The sequence below is a fragment of the Vipera ursinii genome, assembly GCF_947247035.1.
Source record: "Vipera ursinii genome assembly, chromosome: 1".
NCBI lineage: Eukaryota > Metazoa > Chordata > Lepidosauria > Squamata > Viperidae > Vipera > Vipera ursinii.
The window spans coordinates 286,480,539-286,504,539 of NC_139512.1; the positions used below are offsets into that span (position 1 = coordinate 286,480,539).

Below are 24,001 nucleotides of genomic sequence, written 5' to 3' on the forward strand. Positions count from 1 at the left end.
CCTCAACTATATGGAAACAAAAGTAATAGGTGAGTTGAAAAAATAATCCAAATCTTTCTTATAAAAAATATTTAGACATAGTATTATACTCCAAAGGCAATATTTTTTACAAAATATTATTTTATTGGCAGTGTAAAAATTATTTCATTACAGTGTAAACTTTCTTTGTCACCTGAACTTGAAAATAACACTGGTAACTATTTTTAAGAAGCACCTTTTGTTTGTTTCAGCAGTTGATTTACAGTTTCAGATATTTCAAACAGAATAAAAAAAAATTAAATGTATTAAAGTTATACAAACGTTATATCAAATTTAAACATTTAATATTGTATTTTATATTTCAGCGATAAATATAACATGAAAACGTAATCAGAGACTTAATATTGGCTCTGCTTTCCTTACACTGAAGTCTGGTGAGCTGTGATTTCTGATGCACATTTTATTTTCTTAAAAAAATAAATTGCCGCCTTTTAGAACAGCTATCTTGACAAATTTGATTTGCTTGTTGGGCTGTAGATATACTTTACCACAGAAGCAAACCTTCCTAAACCATTTGGAAATATTTTTTATTAACCCAGACATTGTGGGTTATAAGACTCTACTTTGTTAATTTGAATGCTAGGAGGTGGCACAAAAACTCTACCGGTAGTCCTTTTTTTTTTCTTAATATCAAGGAAATCATAGAATAAACACAATGACTAAAGAAAACAATTCATCTACCTAGGTCAGGGGTAGGCAACCTCGGCTCTTTTATGACTCATGGACTTCAACTCCCAGAATTCCTGAGCCAGCATGGCTCAGCTTGGAAACCTCTCCCTTTCCCCTCAGCATGGCTGGCTCAGGAATTCTGGGAGTTGAAGTCCATGAGTCATAAAAGAGCCGAGGTTGCCTACCCCTGACCTAGTGGGCTGTTTCACCACAGCAATTGTTCTTGCCATGTGTAATTAAAAAGCACACCTAAATTTTGACGCAAAGAAACTACTAGTAGTCCTCATTCAGTGACAGCAATTAGTTCCAACGAATCAGTTAAGTGAAATGGACACTAAGCGGACGTATGACAGAAAGAAGAGACACTGCAAAGATCACTCGTTGCTGCCTTCTCCTTCAGAAAAGGTGTCTCATACACCTCATACACCCTATGCCAGATTTTTTCCTTTTTTCCCCCTCTTGCAGAGAGATTGCTTAAACAAGCTATTAGTAAGTTACTTTTTTCCACAGTCCAGCACTTTCCGAAAAAGTGCTAGCCCCCAAGTTAACAAGCTCATCCTCTCCAATTCTGGCAGTTGCTGTCTGAAACTGACCAGACTTTAATCAGTTTCTAAACTAAAGAGGGGGTTTTTTTGGTCATAAATGCATGCATTTGTTGGAAAATGATTTTTAAATACCATTTATTACCATCATATTTAATGAATAATAGCTATCCACGACAGTTGCTAAGCGAGGACTACCTCTACTAGAAAAAAAGTTATCTTTCATTCTTCTTAATAGAGCATCTAAATATTATTTATATGCTCAAAGGTTCTGTGGAAAAGTGATTCTACTTAAGATATTTGGCATAAAAATATGAGATTCTCTTTGGCTTAGGTAGCTGATTATCATCACAAATAAACTCCTACATTTTGGCCTTCAAGTCATTTCATTAAATTCCTTCTTGGTATTTTACTGCCTGGCATTCAGTTGTATTAATTATAAGTTATACATGAATTTCCAAAATATGATTGCATACTAAATAAACACGGATGTTTAATATTTGATTCTCTTTCTCTTTGTAACAGCTTGTTACCATAATTCATACAATAAATGATTTAGGAGTTTTTATTTAATTGGCACAGTTACAGATAGTTGTTATATTTTGTGTTCTTTTGTTTCTTTTTAAAAAAGAAATGTATAACAAATGGCTGCAAAGAAGTGCCAATATCCGATTGCAACGTGCTTCCAGCTCCAAGGGAAAGAGCAGTAATTATCTTAAGGATCTTTCCATTATCTTAAGGAAACTGGCTGCTTACTTAGTGGCAGTGTAGTCCCCCAAGGTGGGAGCTACAGTTATCAATTCCTTTCTATACAATCCACTCCAATGATGTTATCTGGGCATCGGCAAGAACGGCCTCCTGGGGTAGCCAGACATAGATGAGTACAGCCTCCATTATTCACAGAACAGTAGTTATGTCCTGCAAAATAACACATGCCAGCTTAATGAATCCAAGTACTTTATTTATTAAATAAAACCTTTTTTACAATGGTGGCAAACATCTGTAGCTCAGGTGTAGGATAAGGATGGAGGATCATTCTCCACGCTTGTGGGTTGGTTTCCACATGTTTCATTACCAGGCTAGGTAACATCTTCAGTGGCCTATTGACCACAAGAAGCCCTTATAAACAGAGGAACATTGACATTGACATCCCCTAAACTCTGCTGAAGATGTTACTTAGCCTGGTAACAAAACTTTTGGAAACCAACCCAAAAGCTGAGAGAACGAACCTCTACCCTCAAAACATTTTTAGGTAAAAGAAACATTAGACCAGCCTGGACACGTAAGCCATGATGTACCCTAGGATGAATCATCCATTCCTTCAGTTATGTCCTCCTTTTGCATACAAAAGTGAGGACATTGGTTCTTTCAGAGAATCCAGTCTAAATATCTCACTGACTATATGACAAACTATAATAATAATAATAATAGATTGGAAATTCTTGTGTATTTTGTTAGTGAGCCACATATCACATGGAAAGTTATAAATAGCTTGTTAGCTCTTTTCCTAGAATTCTTCTCAGTACCCTTGAATAATACTTGCCAAAACTCTGTTAACTTTTATTCAGCTCTGAAATGGCAAATTTGTATAAAATTGTAATACCAATACTCAAATTTCCCAAATGTTAAGCAAGAGCTTTGTGTTTGTTTCTATAATAATTGACTTCATTCAATCTCCCTTCTGTTTTAGCTCTTCTGCTCGTTTAACAGTTGCACAAACAAGGTAAGAAATAGGATAAACAAGGAATAATTTAAGATTGTTCTTTATTTCTAATTTCAGCAGAAAGCATGCCAAAAGCTTTTTATTCTTGATAGCGCTAAATTCTTGATGCCACTGATCAGTCAGAAAAACTGACTAAATTTACAAAGATATACTCTACTAAAAATATATTACCAAGCAGGAAAAAGCTAATATTTTCTGTTTGTTTTAGCTCTTCTAAAGCAATCGAAAGAAAGAAATGCAATAAGTTAATTACATTTGTACTATTAGGAATTACGTTGATTTTTATTGGTAGTGGAATTTCTCCAGAGAATTTTCTGAAATCCATGGTATATCTCCTTTCGTATTCCAACCTCTACGGTTCGTTACAAACTTAAAAAAAAAACCTCACACCATTACCTGCTGGACATTGAGCCAAGGCAGTCGTTATTCCATAAAGACGAGTGCGCTTATAGGGTTGAAAGTTATCATTCTCTTTAGAGATTGTGCGATCCACTGCTACCACAGCATCTCTATGGCACACAAAGCAATAACATTTTTTATTTATTTATTTATATAGATTTAGACTTATATACCGCCCTTTTCCAAAGGACTCAGGGCGGTTTACAGGATATTTAAAAGAAAATCAATACAAAAGCTAAAAATAATTTAAAAAGATTACATCATTTCCTGAGAAAAAAATAAAAACCCCAGTTAAAGTTAAAAAATTCTCAGCCTGGGCCAGAGAGCTCGAAGAGCCAGGTCTTCAGGTCCCGGCGGAATGAACAGAGGTCAGGGGCAGTCCTAAGCTCCGCGGGCAGCTGGTTCCAAAGGATAGGCGTGCCCACTGAGAAGGCCCTCCCCCTGGGTGTTACCCGCTGGCAATCTTTAACCGGCGGCACCCTGAGAAGACATAAATAAGATAATGGAGAAAGAAAGAGAGAGAAAAAAATAGACCTAAATAAACCAAAACTTTTTAGTGTGTGCACAAACACCCCCACATACACCCTACACGCAGAAAATCAGTTCAGTTATCTGCCTGTAGGGGATGCAGTAGTTTTTTAGTATACAGACTTGCCTAAAGAATATAGGTAATTCCCCCAGGTAAGAACTTTTATTTAGCAAGTTTTCACAAAAATGAATTATTTCAGAAAGTGTACTTATATTAGAAATTCAAAATTGTGGCCAAAAAGAGGCCTCTGTAGCCATGTGAAGATGCCTAAGCTGGCTAGCAGCAGTTGTTTTTTAACAAAATAACTAATGGCTGCAAGCCCTTTTGGGAGGCAATTTAGTTCCTGACCAAGCTCACAGGAGACAGCTGATCGGCAGTTGGCGGGAAAGACTCAGTTCAGTTAACATGGCAGCTACTGAAAGTAATAGTAAGTCAGATCTTCGTTCATTTAACAACTCATTTGATTTAATTAATGAATTTGATTTTAAAAATTTGTAAAATTAAGTCTGATTCATTTGACGAGTTTTTTGACTCACCAGCCTAATGGCCAGGCTACATTAGGCTCATACCTTGAAAACTACCTGTATTTGTGAGGGAGTGGAGACTATGAGTAAAGCACCAGCTTTTCTGTAAACAGTACACAACAAACAAAAACAGGTAATCATACCTTTTCCAGTCAGTGTAAAATAAATTCTTCCCATAGCTTGTAATGCTAAAAGGATATTGAATTCCTTCAAGGATCTTTCGACGGCTATGCTGGTTGACATCCATACATTCTACTCTTTTGGTTCCTGCATGTGAAAAAATAAGCTGGACTTTGCAAGAAACTGATGACTCTTTTCTTTCTAAGGCTTTAATTTAGCATTAATATATTCTCAGTTAAAGAAGATAACTTCTCCACATATAATTTGTACATGATTATTTGAAGATTTTCCTCCCTTTTGGATAAATACAGTATATATTATGGTTTCCTTTTCAATTCTTCTATATTAGCCCATGTCTAACCCTGCCCATATTTTTTCCAGACATTCATTTTGAGAAATGTAATTACAAGGTTTGTTTGCTGCTGACAAATTGTTTTGTGTTGGATACCCAAAGACCAATGTAAATAAAACAACCGTTCTTAACATTTGCTTTCCTTGCTCCTTTCTGTATGCTTGAGTCATTCTAGGGTAGGTCTGTGACAACTCGCCACAGCCAACTCGCCACGGCCAACTCGCCACAGCCAATTCGCCGCAGGACAACTCACCATGGCCAACTTGCAGTGGAACAACTTGCCACAGGACCAGTTACACTACTATCAAAGAAATAGTCAAATAGAATCATTAAAGAAAGGATGCCAAAGGAGAGGCAAAATCAAAGGTGAATGACAAAAATTAAAATAATTTTTAAAATTATTTTAAATAATTCATTTGAATTGTTGAATTATCTTGTGGTAAGTTGCCCATGGTGAGCTGTCCCATGGTAAGTTGGCCGTGGCAAATTGGTCGTGGTAAGTTGGCTGAGCTGAGTTGTTCCATTCTATTCTAGGGCTAACCATTACATTCAGATCATGGGTATTTTAACATAATACTAATAATGAAGTATATAGCCGTGGTGGCACAGTGGTTAGAATGCAATACCGCAGGCTAATTCTGCTGGCTGCCAGCTGCCAGCAGTTTGGCAGTTTGAGTCTCACCGACTCAAGGTTGACTCAGCCTTCCATCCTTCCAAGGTTGGTAAAATAAGGACTCAGATTGTTGGGGGAAATATGCTGACTGTGAACTGCTTAGAGAGGGTTGTAAAGCACTGTGAAGTGGTATATAAGTCTAAGTACTATTGCTATTGCTATAATGACTGACAGTCCTGAGAATTTCAGACAGCAGAATTTCACAGCTGTGCTTTCAGACATGAAAAATTAAAACTGGACTATGATGAGAGGTTAGGAGTGACCAGTGCTATTTTGAAACAGTAGAGAAAAAGGCAAATGGTAGTAATTGTTGAGTACTTTCTATATTGAGAAGTAGCACCGTTATAACTACAGGCCCACCTTGATATTTTTAGCATCCAGCTGTTCATTTATTTCATCAGTTTAGTTCATTCAACAGTGTAAGACTTTACCTGCATCTACCCAGCACAACAATGAAGAATAGGTGTCAAATGTCAGCCCATTTGGCAGTCCCAAATCATCCTTAACAAGAATTCTTCTATTGGTACCATCCATATATGAGGTTTCAATTTTAGGAGCTTCTCTGTTCCAGTCTGTCCAATAAAGATTTCTGAATGTATTGATAAAGACACATATACAAATAAATAAATATAACTGTGCATAAGGAGGGTATCCTGAAAAGAAATATCACATTGGTATTATTCCTAATAAAATTACATGGATATTTGCATCAAGGCACCAGGAGTCAAGCTTGCCTGGGGGGAAATAGTATCTTTGCACAGTATTTCTCTCTCCTTTTTGTTTTGTTAATAATTTGATCATTAATATTATAAAATTCAAGATTTACCTGCTATTTACATAACACACTGAACCTTCAATCACTTTCTAATCAAAGGCATTGTGCAAACATACCGTATTTTTTCATGTATAAGACACTATTTTTTTCCTGCAAACACTCTGTTCAAAAATCAGGTGTGTCTTATACAAGTGCAGCATCTTATACACGGAAAAATAATGGTAACCTCCGCGGCCCAGGGCATGCCTGTGTGGGTTGCCATGCCGCCTGGTTCAGGTGTCAAGCCCCTGTGGGCTTGCCACTAATGGGAGGGGGCAAGATTGCCGGCCAGACAAACTTCCTGATTTGCCAGCTCAGCTGTTTGGTGCTGCAACAAACAGCTGATAGGCGTGGAGAAACTTGCATGCCAGAGCGTCTTATACAAGGGTGCATCTTATAGATGGAAAAATACGGTAAGTCAGATAGTTATTTGATACATTGAATCTGAATGATACTGGGTATTTTATAGTTCAACATATCATAAGGAGCTATTATGTCAGCATACTGAGTAAACAATCCATCTAGAATAGAATAGAATAGAATAGAATAGAATAGAATAGAATAGAATAGAATAGAATAGAATAGAATAGAATACACACCTTAGTTAACTGACTAGCAAAAAGTTCATCTATTTCCTTTGGTTGGTTGGGTGGCCTATAGTATACACCTATGGCAATGTCATTTTTTCCCCTTAAGCCATCACATGTTCTTTTTTTTAAAAAAAATGACACAGCATATTATATTTATATTTGTGTGATAATGTGCTTAATAAGTTGCATGATCTCAGTCAGTATGTTCGTGGAAAACTAGAAATCTGGAGTAAACTCATAGCACAGTGAATAGTAAGTAAGCTTTTTGTGTGAATATAAGTTTTCTTCCCAAGGAAAAAGGATCAGACCTTTAAAAAGTCACTTGCCTACCAAAACACATGTAAAGTTTTTCCAATAGTTGCAATAAGCACTATATACCAAGCAGTAAAAATATACAGTTTCATATTATTTGTTAATTTAGCATACTGCTTTCATTCTACATTTTTCTTTACCTTTATAGCTTAATCCTTTTTTTTGCACCAGAATTACAGTTAGAATTATAGCACACTATGGGAATGTTGTCTCTGTTTTCAATTTAGGTTTTCATTTGAGTTTATGAATTCAGTATACTTTACTAGTGTGCTGTACAAGGTAGGTTGTGATTAGTCTGAGTTCAACTACTGTAGTGTGATATTCAATTTAGTGCAATTTATATATTGATAACAGGTATGTTTAACGTGAGCGAAAATTCAGTTAGTATGAGGCTGGCATATACACAGTTAAAGCTTGTGCCTCCCTTAATACATAATAGCATATAGTTTGAATAAATAAATACAAGATATAGAGTCATGCCTCGTTCCTCAGCTGATCTGAAACCAGCCTGTTTCCTCATGTTTTATCCTGTCCTGAATGTACGTTTCACCTGGGATTGCTATTTTCCTAAGGACATTCCACTCTTTGACATAGTTCTTACAATTGAATGCCTTTCTATAACCAATATTTCTTTAAATAGCTCTCTGGGGTATTTTTGTTGTTGTTGTTATTGTTAAATTCCTTCCTGAAATCAGTCTTTCTCAGTGTCGTTGGCTTCTCTTCTCTTGGCAGTCTCCATAATCTATTTTGACATGCAGTTTGGATTCTTGTTTTTCTTAAGTCTTTGGCAGTTATTTTTCACATTCATCCTTAACGACTTCTTCGATTTCATTCCGTGGTTCATTTGGTTCTCTCTCAATGAGTTTTGGGACGTAGAAGCAATTCCTGATCTTCTTGAAAATGCTGCATATAGGGTCAAGCTCATAATGTGGAAACTGCTTGGTTTTATTCTTCCGCTCTAGCTTGACTTGGAACTTGCACATGAGCAGCTTGTGATCTGTTCCACAATCAGCCCCTGGCCATGCCTTTCTTATTATAACTGAGCTCTTCCACTTCTTGTGCCATTAACATAGTCAATTTGATTTCTCTACTATTCCATGCAACACTGCTCCATTTTCATCAGGTCGTACTTGATGTGAGGTACCCTTCCCACCTTTTCTAGTCTTGTGTTACTGCTGGATTCCAAATTAAGTTCATTTGCATAGAAAACAGCATCTCATACTGGCAACTTCAGCTTGTATACAACATTAATTTTTGTAAGCTGCCCAGAGTCACCTCTAGATGAGATGTGTAGCACATAAATCAAATAAATAAATATAACAGGAAATCCCCAAGGTGCTTCCTAAACTGACAGAAATTCAACACTCAGAGGCTGGGTTCACACAACATATTAGACTAAACTATAATGGATTGTATAATTTGTAGTCAGGTTGTTATGAGATCCTACTATTGTCTTACTATGACGTGTGATTCATGCATCACATTAAGCTACAATAAAGTCTATTTGGCTATAACATGTTATGGACTGATAGTTTTAGCATGGGTAAAGAATCTGATATAGGTACTGAGACAGCATGGGCTATAGGAATAGGAAAATATGGGAAATAAAATAACAGCATATTTGTACATCCTTACCCCCTCATAGGATCTGCAACAATGGCTCGAGGATTCACCAGCTCAGTGTCAAACAATACACGTCGATGGCTGCCATCTACTCTGGCTACCTCTATTCTGTCAAGCTGAGAATCAGTCCAGAAGATAGTATGACCAAGGTGATCCAGTGCTATTCCTTCAGGACTTTCCAAATCTTGAAGAAAGAGATATAAAAAGAAAACATCAATCAATCTATCTATCTATCTATCTATCTATCTATCTATCTATCTATCTATCTATCTATCTATCCAGTGTGGGTACTGAGGATTTTGAGCCAATTTCCTCTGGAGTGGAGTATCTCATCTTGCTCCAGGCAAATTCAAGGAAAGTAAATAGGGTTTGCTATTGTAATAACTCTTTAGTGGTAAGGCAAAGGCAGACTATTGTGCTTAAAGGTATTGAGAAACTATGAGGGAGAAATTATGAAACAAAAATATCCATTCTGTTGAAGGGAAGATAAAAGGAAACTAGCAAATGTATTGGTGGATTTCAACTGTTATTTCAATATACTTAGTTATGAATTTACAATAGTTGTCGGACCACTTGCTCTAATCTTCAAGTCAATTACTATAAGTAGTATAAATACAATGTTGGGAAGAATATATTTCTTTTGTTAATTGACTGATACGATTTTGTTCTGCATTTCCTCAGGAGCTCACATAGTGAATAACACAATTGCTCTCTCACAACATGCCTGTTGAATAGGTTGAGCTAAAGAGTGTCACTGGCCCAAAGTCACCTAATAAACTCCAAGATTCAATGAGACTTTAAATGTAGGTCTCCCCTAACTCTAAGTTACAATGGTATAATATATTGTGATACAGTACAGTATAAGTCACTAAGCCCATTAGTACTTATCATATTGTGACTCTTAACATTCTAATCAAAACAAATACTGCATATTCATTCCATATTCATTCCAACCTACAAGGAAATATCTACACTAGGTGCCTGCATAATTTCACAAATATGACAAAGTCTATATTTTTTAGTAAAAGAAATAAAATTGGGGTGAACTTATAAATACTTACAGTAAGTATGTCAATAAAAGATATACACTTTTCTGATAAAGGTACAATACTATGATTTTAAACTATTGACTGTAAAACAAACGGAGAAGAACCTATTTTGAGAACTTTTTAAAATCAATTGGTTTTTAGTCATAAGGAGAACATTTAGAGCTCCAAGTAACTAATTGTTCTGGAAAAGAGATTTCAGCTTTAGAAGAACTCAAAAATGTATGCAACTAGTTTTTCTTGGCCCAAGGCAACAGGAAATAGCAGATGATAACCTCTATACTGGCTCCAAGGACTGACCACAAACACAGACTGAGTTTTAAAAGTTCAGTATTCATTCAACTGTGCTGGATTATTTTTTTTTACTCAAAAAGGGTTTTGTTCTATTCAAGACAGACTGACCACAATTTAGGCCAAGAGTGTGAGCACATTGTTTTTAACTTATAATTGTAAACCCCAGGACATTAAGGCTATTCTTCACTCCCGCTCCCTACTCCATTTCTTATTTTAAATAAGAAAAAAAGAATACTGAACTTTTCTTTTTTCAGATTTTCAAACCTAGGTTTTGTGATGAAAAATTTCTAGTTGATTAAACAAGCCAGTAAAAGCCACTAAGCTACATGACTCTGCCCACATAGTGAAATGAATGTGACCATTTTTAAGACACTTATTACAGTATGTAACTCTTCAAATACTATTGCAAAATTTGATTGATGTTTGATTATCAGACCACCTCATAATCAGCCAGGCATAATCTACACAGGCTTCATGCGGTGACATTTTTAACATAACCGTTCCCCCATTTGATTGTAATGTTGAGATTATGCAAGAATGGGAAAAAGTTGAAGATTCAGGGTAGGAGACCAGCATTTCTCCCCATGGGGTAGCTTCTGCAGCTGTTAAATTGAGCAGATGATTATAAAGGTCGCAGGCTACTCAATTGACATGGAACATAGATTTTAATGGGATTTCACGTATGCAAAGCCACTTTCACTCATTAGGCCTTAGAAGGGGTTAATGGTTAAGCATGCAGACTTCCCTATGAAAACTCTTTCACAGAGCCAGCTGTGCTGTTGCTCTGTGGCCTTGTGAGATATGAGCAGCCAGAAGAGCTTCATCCAAGTTGGCCTGTCCCTTACATACATTTTAAATAATTCTTCTAAACAATCAAGAGGTTATTTTTTCTAATTGAGATTGAAACCTCCATTCTAAGGCAGTAAATCTCACTGAGCTTGGGGATACAGTGTGTGCACTGTATGTACAAATTATGGATAATAAAATAAGCCCCTGTAGCAATAGATGCAATCAAAATGACATGCAAAATATTACAACAAAATTAGCTTAATACATATCACTTTAATGAAATAAATTACGTATGTCTTCATTTGCCTGTTATACTAAAATAAGTAACATTGAAAACTATCAAAAGTTAAAAAATACAATACATAATAGTGTTTTATTTCAAAATATTTTTTAAAATAGCAAATCAAATCAGTATTTACTGATTTGGGAACAATGTTATCCCAACATTCAGGATAAAAACAGTCTGGTTTATCAACATGTCCATTCAAATCTACACAAATTTTCATATTTCTTGACTGTACCTAATAAATATAACAATACATTCCTTGAACAGATAGCATTAATAAAACTCTACACTACAGTATCTTTCCTAAGTTTCCTAGGCCTGGTTGCCTGTATGAGAACTTGGATAGTAGTAGTAATAGACCAAGTGAATCTAGAGATTCAAAATAATTGATTAGGTATTTTCTGCAACTAAAAATCTTTTTGATACAGCAGAATGTCGAGCAATTTTTCAGCAAAAAGAGACAAGTACTGTAATTCTCTGTTCTCTAATTTCAAACGCACCCCATAGGGCTGATGTTTTTTTTCCCAAGACATTATGAGAGGTTATGCTGAGGACTTCAGTGTTAACTGCAGAAAATCATCTTCCATCTTTTTTCCATTTGGAAATATACATTGGGTTCATTATGACATGGTGAGGAAAGAAATCTCTAATTTCCTACCTGTCTTTATGATGGATACTGGCTCTCCTCCACCAAGGCTTGCTCTACTGATGGATGGGCTGCTGATATCTGTCCAATAAACCATCTTCTCCAAGCAGTCATAAGCAACTCCAATAATAACTTTATCCTGCATTTTAGACAAACTATTACAAACTATTATATCACATTTGTAATGCTAAAGAAATGGCTAAAAATTTAATGGCTTGAAAATTCTACAGTGAATATTAAGAGACTAGTGAGGAAATGCAAAGGTAAAGCCTTACATCCTAGTTCTAATCAAGTCTGATTTTCTTTACCATTTAGGGATCAGTCCAGGTGGGTTAAGTGCTGCCTTCTGGCTTAAGGTGATCAGAAACAAATCGCATTGCAGCAATAGAAAAGGAATAGATTGTTATTTAAAGCTTGGGACTTCTGTAATCCCTGTATTATATGTAAATAGTTATTATGATAAAGTTAAACAATGTTGGTTATGAGGTAAAGCTCTTTTGACAGCCGAACACGCGGGAGTTTTGACAGCTGTCAAAACTCCCCAGCAAGGTGCAGGCGCAGCTGGTTGACAGCTCTCGGCTGTCAACACAACGCGGAGCTGCCCAGCCACGCGGCAAAGGAACTGTCAGAAATACGAAGAGCGGATTGGTTCAGGAATCTTGGCGGGAGAAGACCTGCTGCTGATTGGGCTAGCCGGCCGGCTGCCGGCTATAAAAGCCCAAGCCCCTAATACCCTGTGGTCCGATTCTAAATAAACTTGTTAACGTAGCCAGCTGTCTCAGAGTGGTCTGTCGGCCACTTCACTGGCGACGAGGGTGGGATCCGCTCCGCCGAGCTGAAGTCACAGCCAGGGGAAGAGAGTTCCCAGCCAGCTGAGCAAGTCACGGCTAAGTCACTGGAAGTTATAACTTCGACAGCGGAGTGGATCACCGGACCTTGACAGCATGGCCAATTTCGGACGCGTCAGAGAATTTGACACACGCCATCCAGAGCGTTGGGAGTCGCATCTGGGGCAGGTCAAGGGCTTCCTCTTAGTAAAATTACTGACGACAGAGGAAAAGCCGCCGCTCTCCTATACATAAGCGGCCCCCCAGTCTACGATGCCGCCGTGGGGCTGTTCAGCCCAACACCAATCGCAGAGGTTCCGTACGCCAAGCTCACCGACCGACTCAACAAGCATTATATGCCGGCCCGCTCAGACCTATACTGGCAGGTGCAGTTCGCCCAGCGACGACAGCGGCCGGATGAAGCTGCGAACGACTTCATCGCAGGAGTCCGGCACGCCGCACGAAGCTGCAGCTTCCCGGACCTGGAAGACCGGATCCGGGACCAAATAGTCATTGGGCTGAGGGACGAACATCTCCAAAAAAAGATCATCGCCAAGCCGGAGATGAACCTAGCCGAGGTCACCCGGGAGGTCTTGGCCTACGAAGACAGCCACCGGAAAGACCCAGCACATTCTACGCTAGAAAACCACGGAAGCGTGCATCAGGACGAGACAACCCTCAGCGACGACGACGGAACCGTAGACCTAACGGACATAGATGCCCTCCAACGCTGGATGGAGAGACGACAAAACCGACGGAGCGACACCAACAACAGACAAAAACCTAGGAGCCTCATCCCGCCACGAAGTAACAACAGAGACCTACAAGCCAACTGTGCCAGCTGCGGAGGCAACCATGCCCGAGCCAGCTGCCGCTTCCGCAACGCGAAGTGCCACAATTGCAGGAAGACTGGGCACATCAAACCAGTTTGCCGAAGCCGCCCCCGCGACAACCTACACGAAGTGGAGGCCGCCCCCCCAGGTACGATTACCAACCGAGCCGATAGGAGAGAGACCCTGGGAAGTTTAGTGGAGGCGGTAGACAGGGTCCATTTTTTAAGCCCTAAGGTAAAAATTAAAACTAGACTCCAAGGAGTCGCCTGCGACATGGAGGTCGACTCCGGGTCGGCAGTATCCCTAATCTCCCTGAAAACATACAAGGAAATCTGCCGGCGCAACAGGAAGACAATTCCCTTAGAGCCCCCCCCCACGTACAATTGGCGGATTACCAAAAAACCCCTATACAACTAAAGGGTAAAGCCCAAGTATGGGTAGAGTATAAAAAATTTTGGGGCCCGCTAGAGGTGCTGGTAACGCAAGGGGATCGCACCAACTTAATAGGGCTAAACTGGTTTAGCCCCTTGGGCATCGCAATCACAGGCGTCAACGCAGTACAGGCCTCAAGCCTCGAAGCCGTCTGCAACAAATATGCAGACGTCTTCGACGGCTCCTTGGGAAAGTATACAGGGCCACCCATCTCCTTAAATCTAAACCCAACCATACAACCCATCAGAATTAGGGCCAGGAGGGTTCCATTCGCCCTCAAAAAGAAAATTGAGGACGAGCTGGAACGCCTCGTTAAGCTGGGGGTTTTAGAACCTACAGAAGGGGGAAGCTGGGAGACCCCTATAGTGACTCCTATTAAACCCAACGGACAAATTAGGCTCTGCGCTGACTATAAGGCCACCCTGAACCTAGCTCTAAGTGCCCACACTTACCCAGTCTCGGCGGTGAGAGACGTCCTCGCTTCTATCCGCTCCGGCGCCATCTTTGCGAAACTGGATCTCATGCAGGCATACTTGCAATTGCCTGTAACCAATGAAACCGCGGACGCGCAGACGATCGTCACGCACCACGGGGCATTCAAAGTAAAAAGGTTGCAATTTGGCATTTCGGCAGCCCCGGGAATATTCCAAAGCATAATGGAAAAAACATTGAAAGGGATTCCCGGGGTCTGCCCCTACTTCGACGATGTGCTCATCGCCGGAGAGACAGAAGCCAATCTAGCTGACAGGTTGTCAGCTGTCCTGGACCGGCTCAGAACAGCCGGTCTAAAGTTGAAAAAGGAGAAATGCTCCATCGGAGTTCCCTCCACGGAATTCCTGGGGTACAGGATAGACGCCCAGGGCATCCACCCCACTAACAAAAAACTCAAAGCCATCAAGACAGCCCCCAGCCCCAAGAACAAACAAGAACTCCAGGCGTTCTTGGGGCTATTAAACTTTTACCACGCTTTCCTAACCCACAAGGCTACAATTGCGGAGCCTCTCCATAGGTTATTGGATAACGGCACTCCGTGGTCCTGGACAAGAACACACGAGAACAGTTTCCAGTCACTAAAAAACATCATTTGTAATAGCTCCACAGTCACCCTATTTAAAGAAGACGTTCCCATCTGCATCGCTTGCGATGCTTCCCCGTACGGGATAGGAGCCGTCTTAAGCCACCTGGACAAAGATGGAACACAAAGACCAATTGCTTTCTACTCCCGAACGCTATCCAAAGCAGAAAGAAACTACGCACAAATAGATAGGGAGGCTCTGGCTATCGTCGCCGGCGTGAAGAAGTTTCACGATTACCTATACGGCAGACCCTTTACAATATTTACTGACCATAGACCCCTATTAGGCATATTCACTTGGGACAAGACAACCCCCCAAATTTTGTCCCCAAGAATCCTGCGCTGGTCTACCTTTTTATCAGCTTACTCTTACAAGCTGATACACAAACCAGGTAAAGAATTAGGACATGCAGACGGCCTCAGCAGACTGCCACTGCAAACAGAGGACCCAGATCCAGCTCCGGCCGGGAACATACTGGCCATCTCAGAGCTACCAGAGTGCCCACTCTCAGCCAAGGTCATAGCAGCCAACACCGCTAAGGACAAAACCCTTAGCAGGGTCCTGCGCTGGGTCACCTCGGGGTGGCCAACAAAATGCCCCAAACCGGACTTCCGCCCCTTTTTCACCAAACAGCAAGAACTAACGTCGCATTTAGGCTGCCTCCTATGGGGAAACAGGGTGGTGATACCAGGGAAAAACAGACTGCAGATGCTCAATACACTGCACGAGGGACACCCGGGGGTGGTCAAAATGAAATCCCTCGCTAGAAGCTACATATGGTGGCCAGGCATTGACAGCGACATAGAAAACCACGTAGGAGGGTGCTACCCATGCCAATTCGCTAGAGCAGACCCTCCCCACGCCCCGGTCCATAAATGGGAGACCACAAAAAACCCTTGGTCCCGCATCCACCTAGATTTTGCAGGACCAATACGGGGGCAGAACTTCTTAATAATCGTAGACAGTTATTCAAAGTGGCTCGAGGTCATCCCTCTCAATAAAACAACCACAACCTCCACCATACAAGCACTTAGGAGGGTTTTTGCAACACACGGCCTCCCCGACGTCCTGGTTTCCGATAACGGACCACAATTCACTTCTCATGAATTTCAGATGTTCGCTATGAGGAACTCTATTAGACTTGTTACGTCGGCCCCATTCCACCCGTCGACGAATGGAATGGCAGAAATTATGGTAAGATCCACCAAAGAAGCGTTTAAAAAGTTCATAAAAGGAGATTGGCACTGCCGCCTCAGCCAATTCCTCCTGGCCCAGCACACCACACCGTGCACAACCACGGGCAAATCACCCGCAGAACTCAGGTGGGGCAGAAGGCTGATAACTAGATTAGACAGACTGCATCCCGACAGGGCAGCCGCCGACCCAGAACAGCCTATCCCACCTCGAACCTTCACCCCAGGACAAGCCGTTTGGGCCAGAAGTTACACCGGACCCCTCTCATACCTAGTAAACACGAGCTCCGAAGGCCATCTACGACGGCACGTGGACCAACTCAGGAGACGAAAACCTGAAAACACCCCCCCGTCACCAACTCATCACCAAGACCAAGCACCCACCAGCCCCACACTGGATAACCCAACTCCACCCAACGGGGACGCAATGCCACTACTTCCGCAAGGGGAAAGGGAGCCTGGAAATGAAACACCCCAACGACGTTCCAACAGAACCAAGAAAGCACCTGCCTACCTCCAGGACTACGAATGGGCAGGCAGCAACAGACAACAACAGGGGGGAGGAAACAATCCAGGGGAGGGGTAAGGGGTGTATTATATGTAAATAGTTATTATGATAAAGTTAAACAATGTTGGTTATGAGGTAAAGCTCTTTTGACAGCCGAACACGCAGGAGTTTTGACAGCTGTCAAAACTCCCCAGCAAGGTGCAGGCGCAGCCGGTTGACAGCTCTTGGCTGTCAACACAACGCAGAGCCGCCCAGCCATGCGGCAAAGGAACTGTCAGAAATACGAAGAGCGGATTGGTTCAGGAATCTCGGCGGGAGAAGACCTGCCGCTGATTGGACTAGCCGGCCAGCTACCGGCTATAAAAGCCCAAGCCCCTAATACCCTGTGGTCCGATTCTAAATAAACTTGTTAACGTAGCCAGCTGTCTCAGAGTGGTCTGTCGGCCACTTCAATCCCAGCTAAAAAAACTGAAGTACTGTAGTAGGATTATTCCATCTAATAATTATTTCACACTGGGCTAAATTTATTCCATTCCCATTTCTAAAATTCAAGCCTAGAGCTTGCACCCAAAGGAAACAAAATATCACTGAATCACTTACAGACAAATTATTCAACATTTTTTTTCTTTTAGGGAAAGATTGCGATTCAGTTGCATGCAGAAGCCCCAAATTTCTGCTCTGTGCAGTAAAAAGGGATCTCGTCAGAGCTTTGAAAAAAAATTCATGATGGGTCCTTAGGATGTCACCATCTGCCAGAATTTGTGAAAAAGTAACTGAATCCCAATTGGAACCTTATTTCTCAAAGCATGTAGACTGAAATATTTTTATTTCTTATTTTTCATTGTGTACTTCTGTTGAAATCTGGATTCTTTCTTATGAAAAAGAAAAAAACTGAAAAGATTAAGACAACTTTGGGACTCAAAGGGAAACTTTAAAATGGGCCTGGCTGACTGCCCAGGGAAATAGATAAGATACATAACCTTTAGAACTTTGAAACAACAGCTGTGAAAGGCTTTGTGTTCCTTACCTAGAAAAAATATCTCTCTTTTGGATTTTCTAAGTGTAAAGCCTTTAGCTTAAAATACCAATATGGAAGAAGACCAGGAACAAAATTTATTTATGGATGAAGATCAACAATCTCTTGCTATGTTGAAAACACTAATCCAAATTCTTATCACAACCAATGAAATACTAAGAGGCTATGGGAAGGAACAAGAAGACAGCCCAGATATGAAAGCCCAAACTTTGACCACAACTAAAGAACCATCTATACAAAATACAACATTCAAATACGATGACAGAAGAATCTACTATTCAACAAATATTGATAGTTGAAAATCCAGAAAAGACATTGACAACTTGGGAAAAGGAAGTTTTCTTATACAACTCAGAAGGAACTAGAGGATCTAGAAAAAGAACAGTTAGATGAGAAGACAGACAATTCAGAACAACTACGTGGATATGGAAGAATAAAGAGATGACCCACTAGACCTACAAGTCCTCTCAAAAAACTGGCAACCGGATGGTTTTGCCAATATCAATTAATATACATGATATTACAAGGAGATTGGTTCGATGACCCAAAAACAAGGACATGGAAGATGATTTGGCAAAGGAAAAAAGCCAGAACAAGACTCAAGAAGAATGGAGGTTCGACCATCTCATTGAAATCTGAAACAGAATGTACTTAAATAGATATTTATTTATTTATTTTATTTTAATTCCATTTATATCCCGCCCTTCTCCGAAGACTCAGGGCGGCTTACAAGCTTAGCAGTAGCTAAGCTTGTAAGATATGATGTGTATGTTGAACACAAGACATTGTTATGAACTGAGATAAAGAAAAAGTTTTGGTCATTAAAATTTAGCAGTATAAATACTAATTGCTAATTTGAATATTGATTTGTGCATAAAGGTCATGTAAAGGTGAATAATGTACATAAGCTAAAAGCTTATTGTTGAAAGCAGGGCTTTTTTTCTCATAGAACGCTCAGAACGGAGTTCCGGCACCTTTTTTGGATGGAACCTTGTAGGGTAGGCAAGGCAGGTTGTATGACATGTGTGAGTTCCGGCACCTTTTTCTTTTACAAAAAAAGCACTGGTTGAAAGTAATAAATAGGTCTATATGGAATGTTAAAAATGAAAATTATCAGTTTAAGCAAGAGATAGCAGATACAAAGAGGAAGAGAGGAAGTATTAAATATTGAAATAAAAAGAAATGTTGATTACTACTTAAAAATACCCTAAAAATTAGCAAAAAGGAAGGATATCATATTGTATCCTTAATTTATTGACATAGAGGGTGAGAAGTTAAGTAAATGGGATGTGTATTTTGAATATTAGATTTTGTGAGGAATGGTGATAGGTGAATTGGGAGTATACTGAAAATCTTAGGAACGATAAATATCAAACGTTAAATCTAAATGTTAGTGGAAATTAAAATTGAAAATCTATTAAGTCATTGATTGTCTAAAAGATTGTATGTTAAAACAATTAGAATATGTGTAAACTAAAAACTATGGATATATGTAAGAAAGTTATTTTCTATGTGATTGATAGGATAAAACTTGTCTTTAAATTTACAAATAGGCAGTATATATGAAGGGAAAAAGAGAGGAAATGTTTATGGCAGCAATTTGAAATCTGTACTAATGATATCTGTATGTAACTGAATTGCTACTACCCAGCCACCATGTTGCTTTTCAAATATGTCAATGTAATATTAAAAAAATCAATAAAATTTGTAAAAAAAAAGAAATCAATTTTCTGACCCTCTATAGGGCAGGTTCACATATTTAAGTGCCAAATACCAATTATAGATAGATTAGGCTTCTGGAAGAATCAAAATATATATTACACAGAGTCATGAAAGAATAACTATTCTAATTAATATTAATTTCAGCATAAACATCCATTCCCCTCAATCTCTGTGCTTCATGAAATTCTAGTTTCATTCTATCCTTCAGTTGACCAGATGTTACTATCTTTATATTGTTTGTCTTGTCTTCTCCGTATCCAAATTTGTCATTCTAACACCTTTTGTCACTGAAACAACACTACAGTCAACTAAATTTCCTGGCACTATTTAATTAGCCTCTCAACTTTGAAAAAAAAAGATATGTACAAATGTGGCATGAATGTATAATTAGAGTACTAGGAATTAAGGAGAAAAATGCAGCATTCATTGAACATGCAGGATCAATGATTTCTATTACCTTTTCAAACAAATGCAGTGCTAAGCTACCCATTCAGAGGAACTGAACTATTTTAAAAGATTAAGACCTTACTACATAGCAAGAAACACAGAGTAATTGCAGAAGAAAATGGGAGAGTAGTGAAATACTTAGGTCAGTCACAGAGAAGAGATGAAAAAGAATATAGACACTGAGTACTTTACTGGAAATTATCAGGAAATTATAACATTTACAGTAGAAACGTAAGTGCATCAAGAAAGGAAGTAATTGGGAAGAAGCTTATATGTCCTATAAATGTTTATAGCTATCTACAGTGGCAGTTAAAATCCAAGAGTCCCAAACAATGGAAACTTTACAGGAGATCCTGACTTGCTTAGAAAGCCAATAAAAATTAGCTCCACATAAAGTAAACTTGTTTCTAAAAGTTGGGCCTGATTATCTCAGAAGCAAGGAAACTTACAAAATACAATACTTTGGGAACATTTTATTCCTTTAGATATCCCTGCCTTTAATCACAAATTACAAATAAAAATACATGCCACAATTTATTTTTTTAAGGTCAGGGTTCAAAAAATGTACCAGACACAAGGTTAAGTCTAGCCATTCAATATACAATTGCTCCTGACACTGGACTGGAGAGGCATTTTTCAAGCCATAGAAACAGAGAAATAGATAACGAAGATGATAGAACTTGCTGAGATGGCTAAACTGACTGCTTTAATTAGAGATAGTACACTGTTTATGTAATGTATTGGGCTTTGTTTTACTAAAGTGTATCATGTGGGTTTGATTGCTGGAAGGTTGCTTAAGCAGGGAAGCTGGCTAACGGCTCCCAGCTCCTCAGACAACCCGTCTCCAGCGCCGCCATTGGCTGCTTCTAGGGCGGCAATAGGTTGCTTTAAACCTATTGGCCGCCACCTAGAGGCCAGGGTATAAATAGCTGCATTCACAGCCCTGTTCCCCAGTTCAGTTCCTGCAAGCAAATAAAGAATGTTTCTGACTGAACTCACTTGCCTCATCTCTTCGATCAAGCACAGAACCCAATACACAACAGTTTAAATTTTAAGGATGATTGGAAACTTCTTATTGACTTTTTGTGGAAAAAGAAAAAAAAGAATATATGGTTTTGAAGATTAGAATAAAAACAATAGATTATAGAGAAAACATTTTAAAAAATGTATCATGTTCGTGATATATTTACCGGCACATGCAGCAAAGCTTTTGCATCTGATTTCTTCATAACATTCCCCTCCAGAGGGACGTGGTCAATCCTCCCACTTTGAGCAATGAGTAAGTGGCTTCCTGGAGGCAGGGGAACTGTATCTGGTTTTGCCGTGGGTCCCATTGTAACAGGAGGAGCAACTGTGCCCAGACCTTATTGACCAATAATATAAAACACACATTATCAGGTTACTCAGACATAAGACTTGCCGTATCTACAAGGCCAGGTAATCTTACTGATTCTGTACAAGCCTGGCAATTTATCATTTAAGATATTTAAGATATCCCTAAAATACATGCATAAGACTTTGCAGTTTGGTGTATCGTTATTTGAGATTTAGGTCCAATGACCTTACCTGCCCTAGTCTCAGATTGCAACACGTCTCCACCACAAAAAGTGATCAGATTCTAAATGCAAAACTTAATCATGATCACACCATTGTATGCATGCATCATCAAACATGCACACAGACAAACCTATAGCATATATATGTTCATTGCATGCTACACTTCTTGCTTAAGAGATGCAGCTATTAAAAAGCAAAGGTAGCCAATCCACACTTTCAGGTATAATGCTGAAAACTTATTTTATTTCTCTTACACTTGATGATTTATTTATACACACATACATATACAGCAATACACTTTAGGTCAAAAGTTACATTCCTGTGATCCCAGTCATGCATTACTAACAATGTTAAAATCGTTGAAAAAACCAGAACAACTGAGAAGTTCCCCAAGCAACGTACACTCCTTAGACATCCATGGGAGAAACACAAGGAATCAAGTGATGAAACGTGCATTATGATATCTCAGTAGAAACCACATGAGTTACATATTTGTGTCTGACATCAGGAAGCAAGTCCAAAGAATCAAAGTTTGGTATGTGATGTCTTGATACACGTTTCATCATTGTGGGTTTGTACTAGGGGCCTATGCTTTCACTTTCTGTTGCCAACTAGGGCAGTGTTTCTCAACTTTTAGATGTGTAGACTTCAATTCCCAGAGGAATTCTGAGAGTTGAAGCCCACACCTCTTAAAAGTTGCTAAGATTGAGAAATACTGAACTAGGGTAAAATGCAGTGTTGACCGGAAAACGTGTCCAAAACATTTCATGCTGGCTGCAGTTCCTTTTATTGGAAATAGAAACCTAATTAGAACATAAAACCAGATAATTCAAATCACATTTATAGTATAAATATATCTTTCACTTAATCACAGAGCTTTGATATACAAATAACTGCAAATATCTCGAGTTCATTCATATCAATCTTCTTAGTTAAGTTGAAAGTAAGAATAGGCAGAAGAAAAATAAATGAAGAAAAATATTGCACTAACTTATTAACTTAGAAGCAACTTACATGGAGGCTGGATACCTGGGCCACTTCTAGTGCCATCTATCTCATTACCATCTCTATCCACACACCAGCAATAGCCAGTGCTAGGATGGCACTGGGTTGGCAAGTAATTCCCATAGATATCACACTGGGGAATAAATTGGCCAACTGGCCTAGGTCCTCTTGGGCCCAAAACCAGAATTTGTTCTTGTTCTCTTTGACATTTGGTCTTTTCTACTTCTGTAATAAAAGAAGGGAAAAAATGTAAAAATTTCTTTAATTTTATTTCCATTAGGTCAGTTACCCAAGCCCATATTCTACCCATACGAGTACTTCAAAGTCAGCTGGAACCCATACAGATCATATTAGAAATGGCTGGTGATTCAGACGAATCACTGTCTTTAGAATTTCGGTGAAAAGATACAAACTTCTTATTTTTTTTCTTGACACAATATGTCTTTAAACTTTGGATTCACTACACAAGGAAGTCATGGGGGTCAATGATTACTAGCTTTCGTAGTAGTGTGACGGCTTCTGAAGGCCACCTGCTGGCTACCTTGTGCAGTTATTTGGCCACTGTAAGAACAGACTACAGAACTAGATGGGCCAGAGACCCAGTCCAGTCAGTACCTTGCTTATGTCTTTATTCTTTCTCTTTTTCTGCAGGAATAGTGTTTCCAAGTAGCTATCATTGTTTTCTTTTGAGTTTTGAAGGAGCAGACTCAAACCAATGGTCATTTTCTTCCACAGATATAAATAATGTATTTGAATAAATTGAATGCATAAAACATTTGAGTATTAGGCCACAAAGATACTCAAGAGAATAGAGATCCAGTAAGACTGTTCCTATGTTCTTAACTATGTGTCCCCTAAAGGTATTTAGATGAAAAGATCCCAGCAGCCTAGCTGTGTATTCTACAGATGTAGTCCAGCCTTTCTGGAGGGCATTGGGTTGAGGCAGATTGCTGTAAGATGAGTCATTTTTTTAAGATACCTCTGGGAAGCAACATGTCAGTTTAATGTGATATTTTGAAGAGAAGTTCAAAGAAAAGTTAATTAACACTTCAACATTAGGAAGCTGTACTTGTAATCCATTCACTTTTACTTCTGTTACAAAGCATTACCAATCTGATGCCAGTTTTTACCAGCAATTCATTTCCTTTGTGAAGGATAACACACTTTAACAGTTGGTGAATGGTGCTTAGTGATAATAGCCTCTAGCCAGAGTGTCTGCCTTTGTTTCTGTATGGTAAATAAAGCCTATGAAGAGAAAGGGGTGACAGAATTCAGACATCTTTCTCTTTTTGAAATAAAACAGTGGAGTGTGAAGATATAATGAATTATAGATACTCTTAGTACTTAGTACTTTTTAGAGTGCTACTCTTACATCAGGACCTTTTTTACTGGCAA

The 24,001-nt window shown here is 39.2% G+C and overlaps 1 protein-coding gene across 1 annotated transcript in view; it reads right to left on the reverse strand.

The window, feature by feature from the left end:
• Positions 1 to 853: 853 nt before the first annotated feature.
• The window catches only part of NID1 (nidogen 1), a 63,159-nt gene continuing 40,011 nt past the window's right edge, over positions 854 to 24,001 (reverse strand). Inside the window, exons 13-20 of the mRNA XM_083362027.1 lie at positions 22,616 to 22,831; positions 21,235 to 21,407; positions 11,983 to 12,109; positions 8,922 to 9,093; positions 6,002 to 6,159; positions 4,569 to 4,692; positions 3,370 to 3,482; positions 854 to 2,168 (exon numbers count right to left, since the gene is read on the reverse strand). Of these exons, the coding sequence (XP_083218153.1) occupies positions 2,047 to 2,168; positions 3,370 to 3,482; positions 4,569 to 4,692; positions 6,002 to 6,159; positions 8,922 to 9,093; positions 11,983 to 12,109; positions 21,235 to 21,407; positions 22,616 to 22,831 (1,205 nt within the window). The 3' untranslated portion in view covers positions 854 to 2,046. The remainder of the gene's footprint in view (positions 2,169 to 3,369; positions 3,483 to 4,568; positions 4,693 to 6,001; positions 6,160 to 8,921; positions 9,094 to 11,982; positions 12,110 to 21,234; positions 21,408 to 22,615; positions 22,832 to 24,001) is intronic.